Source organism: Euwallacea similis, chromosome 12, assembly GCF_039881205.1.
Source record: "Euwallacea similis isolate ESF13 chromosome 12, ESF131.1, whole genome shotgun sequence".
Lineage (NCBI taxonomy): Eukaryota > Metazoa > Arthropoda > Insecta > Coleoptera > Curculionidae > Euwallacea > Euwallacea similis.
Window position 1 is genome coordinate 493540 of NC_089620.1, and position 8453 is coordinate 501992.

The 8453-nt window shown below is 36.4% G+C and overlaps 2 protein-coding genes across 2 annotated transcripts; one reads left to right on the top strand and one right to left on the bottom strand.

Moving 5' to 3' along the window:
* Positions 1 to 66: 66 nt before the first annotated feature.
* LOC136412591 (fatty acyl-CoA reductase 1-like) lies at positions 67 to 2804 on the bottom strand. Its single transcript, XM_066395695.1, has 10 exons — positions 2550 to 2804; positions 2416 to 2500; positions 2154 to 2362; positions 1885 to 2098; positions 1749 to 1832; positions 1373 to 1481; positions 1069 to 1157; positions 856 to 1018; positions 544 to 801; positions 67 to 494 (listed from the first exon to the last, which is right to left on the bottom strand). Exons 1-10 carry the CDS (start codon positions 2754 to 2756, stop codon positions 359 to 361), a joined length of 1554 nt encoding a protein of 517 aa, XP_066251792.1. The 5' UTR covers positions 2757 to 2804; the 3' UTR covers positions 67 to 358.
* Positions 1253 to 8237, top strand: LOC136412609 (dynein axonemal intermediate chain 7-like). The gene is made up of 16 exons (XM_066395720.1): positions 1253 to 1331; positions 4210 to 4304; positions 4362 to 4542; positions 4595 to 4735; positions 4788 to 4862; positions 4918 to 5117; positions 5174 to 5340; positions 5401 to 5610; positions 5864 to 5962; positions 6012 to 6399; positions 6451 to 6666; positions 6722 to 6875; positions 6924 to 6984; positions 7034 to 7194; positions 7355 to 7456; positions 8084 to 8237. The coding sequence occupies exons 1-16, from the start codon at positions 1329 to 1331 to the stop codon at positions 8219 to 8221; spliced, it is 2391 nt and encodes a 796-aa protein (XP_066251817.1). The 5' UTR covers positions 1253 to 1328; the 3' UTR covers positions 8222 to 8237.
* The last annotated feature ends 216 nt before the right edge of the window (positions 8238 to 8453 follow it).

Here is an 8453-nt window from a genome sequence, read left to right on the forward strand (position 1 = left end):
GCGAATTAATAGGAAATTAGCACTTTCCTGAGAGCTGACATTGTAGGAATAAATTTGCCACGAGAGTTTCATTCAGCAATTCAGTAATATTTATTACAAAATCTAAAGAAAATCGAAAAAATTATAAATGTCTTTAATGCGAACGACACTACTCCCTCGACGGCCATAAAGCTTCTAAAAACATCTGACAGATCGATGCTTTCGATAGTTGACAGCTGACGTTCGATGACAATAAGAGAACAGCATCTCTGGCGGCATAGCCGGAGAGTCTGACGTCATCCCTTGTAGGTAATCAATTGACAAAATAATCTATTATTTGAATCTTTATTTTCCCCACTGCCAAATTAATATTACATGCTTATAAATTGTTTAAATATAGATACATTTTGTCTAAAAAATGGCCTAAAATGTCTAGAATTTTGACCTTATTAATCAGAAAGTAACCAATAGCTAAATACCAAAATATTCTGAAGATTACGGATAAAATAAACATTCTGAAAAATATAAAAACTAGTTAAACGTACTTAAAATCAAAATTCATACCTTTGAACATTTTTTTTCGCTTGATCCATGCAATTCATATCCTCTTTTAGCAGATACCGTTTAGCCCCCAGGGCGGCTGTTTTGAAAAACTCGTAACGATCTAAATTTTTGTAGCCATAAGAAAAGTCCGCCTTATCGTGGGGCAAAATGCGATTTTCCAATTCGATAGTTTTATTATTCAAAAAAGTCCACTCTTTAGTGATAAAGTACTGTAATGCCATATTGGCTATGTAAATCTTCCTCTGGATTTTCAGCAATCTGAAAGACTTGAACTAGATAATATTGATCCACTTTCAATGTTTTTATGCATACATGGGTTTATGTCCAGAAAGCATAAGAAAACCATCAATGAAAAGGGCAGGTAGTAGGTGGTAAAAAATCACTTTAAATAAGTGAAATACGTAGCAGCGGGTGATGTCGCCGCCAGGGAGCCACAAAATGGTGTTAAAAGGCACTTCCCTTGCTATTTGTTGACCTAAAAAATTGATTTAATCTCATTTGTAATGAAATATAGAGAAAAGTTACCCATCTTGACCATGTTCCCTATGGTCACATTCTTTACGTTATTGTTGCTGGCATTGTAGATTGAGAACTTTAATCGCTCTTCTTTACGTCTACAAATATTCCCAATTAATACTGTTAAAATTTTCAAAACAGGGAAATGCAAAAAAGGTCAAAACAGCTAAACAAGTTGTGAACCCGAACTAACAATCCGCATTTGTTAAATCAATAAACGAACGCATGAGACTCGTATTTTAAGGCTGGAAAGTGTATAAAATTAGAAAATGGTAAGTTATACTCCTTTCTTAATATTTAGCCAGCAACTTACCTTTCGGTAGCCTTGTCCCAGCTGGCCAGAATAAGCAATTTAATTACCAAATCCACAGGAACATAATCGAGAATTACGTCTGGATTAGTGTAAATTGACCTTATGATACCTAGGATAAAACAAAAATAGTATTCCTCCTTGGTTATAGGGATAGATTATTTGTTTCTGTGCAGGGTCGATCTTAGCAATTTGGCACTCTGGGCGAAATTTTTAATAACCGCGCCCCAATCCCTAACAACAACCGTCTACCAAGAAAGTCTGTTGCCTTTCTTAGTCTACCGCCCGGGGTCGTCGCCAACCTCGTCCCGTCACCCCCGCATAAGGCCGGTACTGATTCTGAGTTGGCGCTTTTTTTGCTTTTGCTTCATTTACGTACCTTTTCCCCCTCCAATCAGCATCCCTATCGGTCCATTAAAGTTATCAATCCAGCCTGGTATTGGGTCACTCACAGTTGAGATTACTGAAACAAGTACCCGACTGCAATAAAGTTTTAAAGTTCCCTATAAAGGTACCTATTGAAGGACGAACAATAACGGCAGGAATCCGCCCACTACATAGATCATACACGACACTTTCTGCGAGTCTTTTAGTGAACGTATAGGTATTTGGAAAGGGGTTAATAAAGTGGAGAGAGAGCACATTTAAAATGTGGGAATCAGTGTTTTCTGCCGTCTTGATGACCTCCCTCCAGTCCGCAAGGGGCGGATACATTATTTCTTCAGTCACCTTTAAAGAAAAATCTTTAAGCAAATAACTAGGATAAAAAAAATGAAAATTGAACCTCTTTATCTGTGTGAGAATACATAGTGGACACGTGCAGGAACACATCAAGGTTCTTGACTTCCTGCGCCAAATACACTGCCTCCCTGGTTCCCCTTGTGTTCATAAAAATGGCGTCTTTTAGAGAGTCGTCGAAACGCACCGAAGCAGCAATATGATAGATGATATTTACTTCTTTGATCAACATAGCCCTGGATTCAGCAGAGAGACCTTCAGAGAAAAATATAAACAGTTTCTCGTGGTTGTACAAGTGGATTTATCACCTAATCCCAACAGAGAAACATCTCCGGCAACCGGGACAATTTTCTGAAGTCTAGAAGGATGCTCTTTTTTCAGCTTGTCAAAGAGCTATTTACAGGAAAATTAGGCAACTAAAGCAAACAAAAAACACACTCACTGGAATAGCAGTTATTAACTTGATTCTCTCTTCGAGTTTCCTGCCCTTCTTGGGTCGAAGGAGCATGTAGATGGTTTTAAGATCGGGACAAGATCGCAGCAGTTTTTCAATCAGTATTTTTCCCATAAATCCAGAACCTCCGGTTATGAAAACATTTTTACCTGCAAAACACTGCGGTATCGAGATCATCTCTTCGCAGGAAGTCATTATACTCTACTGTTGATTTTGTTCAACCTACATCAACATTGTGCCACTACAGCACAGTTCAAATTGGTAATGTTGTAAATTAAGGTTAAAATGTCAAAGATTACCATAGATTTGCATACAATTGAGGTACACACACATTCTTTTTTTAAATGTTTTTATTATTAATTCACTGTCACTGATATTTAAATAATCACAAAAGAAACTATGTATACGAAGATGTGAATGTTCACAAATCAAGTTTACAAGGAATTGCTCAAGCTTAATACAGTATTTTTCAATAATATAAAGGAACCCGTCACCTGCTGTTACACCACTTACTTTAATTGAAACCGCGGACATTAAATCACACAAGTTCTACGTTTTTCAGTTGATTGCGTTATTGCATTATTTATTATGAATAATTTGCAATTTGGGACAATCTAGAATTCGTAAGAATTAAAAGCGCCTTGAAAGGTAGAATTTATTACCTTGGGAACGTTGTAGTCATGAGAAGGATTGTGATAACTTAAATTCAACAACAGCAAGTTAGAGGGTATAAAGTTGCATATAAAAAAATCAAATGACAGACAATTTTAATTCAAATTAAAAATTACTCATCAATTATTTCTAATTAACCTCAATGGATCCTGCTGACGTACTCCAGAAAGTTTCCTGCAGATATAACTTCAACATCTCAAAATGGCAACGTTGTGTCACTCTTTTGTTTTTCAAAAGTACGCGACCCTCATAAATGATGTAGTAGTAGAAAACTGCTTCGTGTTGTCGGAGTGTGACGTTTTTCTTTTAATCGCTTAGATGTTTCGACATCAAAAAAATCGCAGAAAAATCGAAAATTACATATTAATTTTTGGGTTTAACCGAATTTGCCAGCTGCATTAACCTGAACTAAAGACAAAAAAGGAGAGCCTCAAAATTCTGAGCTTCATTCTACAGCTTTTTTGGAGGCTTGTTTTTCGAGCTCCAAGTGAATCTGGAGACGAGAGCCGCAAGTCAATTTTTCATCGCTTTCCTTCACTCATTAATTAAACGTATTTGTCAGACAAAGTTTCGTAAATATCTTCAAAATCATGAATGGTCAGAGGATGAGAGAGTCGGAAATAGAAATCATTGAAACTGAAGAAAGGCAAACCGAGTTGGAAGAGAAGTTGACAGAGAGGGAAAGGAATTGAAAAAGAAGCAGGGGAAAAAGGCTAAAATCGAGGCCAAAGCCTAAGAAAGCCAAACTTCAGGCCCAAAAGGCCGTTGATAATGCTTAAGAAAAATTAAACATTTAATAACATTTGTTGCGCGCATAATAGCTAAGACAGGGAACCCAGAAAAACTTGAAGAAGTAGATTTTAAATAAATAAAATCAATCACACACACAAGCTGATAAGGAAGAAAACGTATTGAAGAATTGTCTGATGATAGTGCAGTGCAAGTCAAACGTTCTTGCAATTAGCTATTTATTTAGGGTCCCAAGAAGAAGATCTCCAAAAAGGAGAAGGCTAAAATGACAGCTGAAATGGCGGAGAAAGCGAAAGCAGAAATGGAGGCTCAGGTTAAAATGTATTAAAATTTTCATACCTATTTATTACATTTTAATTACATTTTCCCCGTTACAAGGCTTGAAGATATGATTAGAAAGAAAGAAGAGGAAGACCATCTGGCTGCAATTGAGAGGGACAAACGCGAAATTTTAGAACAAAGGCTCCGTTTGGAGCAGCTTCAAGAAAGTGTTGCTTCGATTCAAAACATCGCTGCAGCCAATGCGGAAGTTATCAAACAAGAAAGGGAGTTGTTTGAGGTTATTTTAACTTTAAATATCCTCAAACTTTCTATTAAAGCCCTTTTGACAGTGGAAGAAGTATCTGGAATGCGGAAAGCTCCCTAATCCAGCAGCATGTGCCCAAATGAATACTTACCTGCATTTATGGGATTTGGATTGGGAAAAAACCAGCATTGAAGATGCTTCAATCAGAACTGGGGATGCCATTCAGGTAATTACGGCTTGATGTTTCTTCAGCTCATTTTTTTATCAAATTTCATCAGCTTCTTGGCAATTTAGACGAGCTCATTGAAACCGTAACTGAAGAGGATTTGCCCAAATTAGAGAACTGGAAGTGGGCAAGTGTTATGTCTTCTGCAAAAGCACTTCTCTGCAATTTATGTAAATTTATAGATTCGACAACTTTTCAGAGATTTCCAGGCAGACAGCCTAGATGTAGCCACATATAGATTGCTGAGGAATATAGAAAATAATCTGAATCGCATAAACATTCCAACGGCAAACTTCAACTTCAAAGACGATTTTGTCACCCTATGCGTTTGGTTGAGAGTGATGCTGCCTATACCTTTGCCCAATCCTAGGAGACCCCCCAAGTGGGTCAATAATCATTATAATGTATCAGTTTTATAGATAACTAAAAATTCTTTAGACCTCGTATAGATATTTCCTTCAATTTAATGGATTTCTCAGTTCTCTTTCCTCCGACTGTAAACTGTGAAAACGCAGCAATAAGAGCAATGTATCTGAAGTACGATCATCTCAGCGACCTCAGTGACACTTATTACATGTCGGAAGTGCCGAGGGATTTTTATATGGGTATGAAAGCATATTATATGCAGGAGATGTATTCAGTAAGATTATGTGAATATATTATAGATTTGCTGGCAATAACTAAGAAAGAATGGCGGACTCAGCTTAAGTACAAATACAACAATAGAGACAAGGGAGAGAGTCAGTCAACTGTGTTTAGAGATACTACGAAGCTAGTGTCTCAAACTCAGGTAGAAGCTAATGATGTGGAACCAAATGGTCAACAGCAGCAAAATAGCGATGGACAGGAGAAACATGAAGAAGAGAAGAAATTTGGTGAGTTTGAATATTTATACTCGAATTCCAAAACCAAAAGACTAATTTTCCCCATATTAGAAATTCCTCTTCAAACAAAACTAAATCGGCATCATCGCCTCACTCTTTTGTTTTTAAAAAAACACACAATGCCTATAAGAGATGCAACCTGTGGAGTGTGTGCTTTGTTGTCGGATTGTAATGCTTTCCCTCGAATCCTCTGAGAATTCTGAATTAAGAAATTTATTTAATGACTTTATTAATTTTATTTAAGACTCTGAAAATGGCGATTCTGAGTTAGACGAAAGCAGCCTTGTGGTACCATTCAAACAATTGAAACCTTCAGCTAGCGAGTTTGCCCTTGACATCGAAGGTAGATCATCAAAAATAATTATTGGTTTTTGACGTTTGACGTCTTTCAGATCAACTTTACAGTAAAACAAGAGCGAAGCTCCAAATTGAAATCCCCGAAAACGTCATCAATTTACGAAAATACGTAATACTTGGAGGAGTATTTCATCTGAACTTGTTAGCGCAACCTCCTCAACCACAAGACTTCGTTACTATGGACATGACTATTACTGGCCGTAAGTACAATTTTCTGAACTTAAAAAAATGCCTGCTTTCAGTTTACCTCCCCAAGAAGTTAGAAGTGCTCCCATTTAAAGTAGTCTACACCCCGTACATGCCTCCAGAGCCAGAACCCCCCACGGGATCCGATATAAGCATCAGAAAGCTACCTGAAGAATTGGAAGAAGAAATGAAAAAGCAAGAGGAAGAACTTGATAAACTGATATTTATAAACGTCAAGTGAGCTTTTAAATCAAATTTAGGACAATGTAGTAACGAAGTTGGTATAAGGTGGCCTCCTCATGTAATCTTCCTGGAGCTACCAATTATCTGCCGTTGGGACGAAGAAAGGAAACTGTGGTCCAATGAAGAAATTCATGATGTGAAGCACAATGAAGATAAATGTATAGTGAGTTTTCGCACAGGTGTGTTTGGAGTGTATGGACTGGCCACTTGCAGATACTCCAATCTTCCCTTTCAAGCATATGATATAAAGCCAGAAGTAGAGTAAGTAAGGTTTTCTCCTTAAGAAGTGATTTTAATATACACATGATTTCCTCAGTGATTCTATAACAATACAGCTGACCGCCGCTATTTTAATGTTAGAATTTAATGTTAAGGATGGTTTGATTGCCATTACTCAGCTACAGAACAGTCCCAACATGACACTGCAGGAGAGCGTTGGGAAATATTTGAAGCTTCACAAGTTAAAAAGGGTTCGTTACATTTTTTTTATACTTTAGATGCCAAAGAGTCTTGTTTAGATGATGAAAGAAGCTGGAATAGACATATTTCCTGCATTCGACGCCTTTTGCTATATTGATGGTGGGTTGTCAACAACAAAGTTGGTTTATTTAACTACATGTTTATGAAGGTTGCTGTGAGAAACACTGGGCCATGGAACAACACCTCTACTACAATATGGCGGAAATATCAAATTCGTTTAATTTTTCCTGGTCTAGGTGGAATTTGAACGCAGGGAGGAGGAAAATTGTTATGCAAATGCGAGAATTTTTACCCGAAAAAGGCAAACAGGTCAGTTTAAATCGGACATCCAAAAAATGTGCATAAAGCCATCTGATGGAGAAGCGGAAAAAATCGACGATTTTGATGCATTTAGTGCACATTTCGTAGATGTCTGAATTCACCCTAAAAGAGTTTCAAGAATTGATAGTTGTATGGTTTTACTTTTTAGAAAAATCATCAAATGTTGTTGGTGACCCCGCTTAAAGCGGCGTTTATTGAGTGTACTGAAGTGAGCCAGGCATTTTCAGAAAAAGAAGTAGACACTCCAAAGGTTAGATTAAAAATTATACTTTTTCTTGACATTATAGAGAATAAAAATTATCGTCGATTAGTATAAGGCCGCATTTATTTATTTATTTTTAATGCGAAACTATTTATTCTCCATTCTTAACTGAATATACTGATAGTTTTTTAAAGAGCTTTTCTTAGAAGTAACTTATCCATCCAAAAGGCATAATTACAATCATTTTGACTGGTACAAAAAGTACTGTTAAATTCTTTTAACATCATCTTGCTAGTATATAGAGTTATTTATTTTGCTACATAAGCATTTGTACATTTCCAATTTTTACATGTAAATCGAGAAATTTTCATATTGAACAGTAGCGCTTTATTGTATCTGTTGCATTTTGTTATAGTGCTAACTCCATGCTGTAAAACGTATTACGTTAGAAATTTGACTTTTCAATTTCAGCAAATCAAAACGTCAAAAATTTTGAAAGAACTGGGATGATTTTTACGAATTTAGTAATCTTATATACAGGTGACGCATTTCAGTTCCTACTGGCGCAAACAAACCGTACACCAATAGGAACCTTTAAATTTAGTTTACATCTATATACGTGTCTTTGTTAATTTCAGTTTGGTTGGTCTGGGACTCATCCATATTTTATTCTAGTTTGCAGCCGATTTATTTCATCTAATGAAGACGACTAGCGGGATTTTCGTGAGGAACAAAGTGCAGAAGGCGTCCAAGCAAAACGTGTACACTTTAGCCCAGTTTTTCATATCGATAAGAGTACTGAGCTTTTCTTAATGTCTATGAAGAACAATAAAATCTTTTTTTCAAATCCTTGTGTGAAATCTGCGAGTAAGAGTAAAATAGTACTTTCAAATGTAAGTAAATTATAGTGAGCAAAATAACCTTCGCCATTTAGTCAAAATGAGTCAAAATCTCTTATTTTAATATTTCGTTCATGTAATATCGACAAAACAATTTGAATTTTGAAGGCCGCCTAGATAGTTACATCAGAGTCCAAATTAACCGT

What these genes read in the sequence shown, in the direction of transcription:
- LOC136412609 (XM_066395720.1), top strand. An exon ending in GTTTGCCCTTGACATCGAAG is followed by an intron (nt 5,963 to 6,011) that starts GTAGATCATCAA and finishes GACGTCTTTCAG; the next exon opens with ATCAACTTTACAGTAAAACA. An exon ending in CGCCTTTTGCTATATTGATG is followed by an intron (nt 6,985 to 7,033) that starts GTGGGTTGTCAA and finishes ATGTTTATGAAG; the next exon opens with GTTGCTGTGAGAAACACTGG.
- LOC136412591 (XM_066395695.1), bottom strand. Translation starts at nt 2,756, where the DNA reads ATGACTTCCTGCGAAGAGATGATCTCGATACCGCAGTGTTTTGCAGGT. An exon ending in TGTTTCTCTGTTGGGATTAG is followed by an intron (nt 2,363 to 2,415) that starts GTGATAAATCCA and finishes TTTTCTCTGAAG; the next exon opens with GTCTCTCTGCTGAATCCAGG. An exon ending in ATTCTCACACAGATAAAGAG is followed by an intron (nt 2,099 to 2,153) that starts GTTCAATTTTCA and finishes TTTTCTTTAAAG; the next exon opens with GTGACTGAAGAAATAATGTA.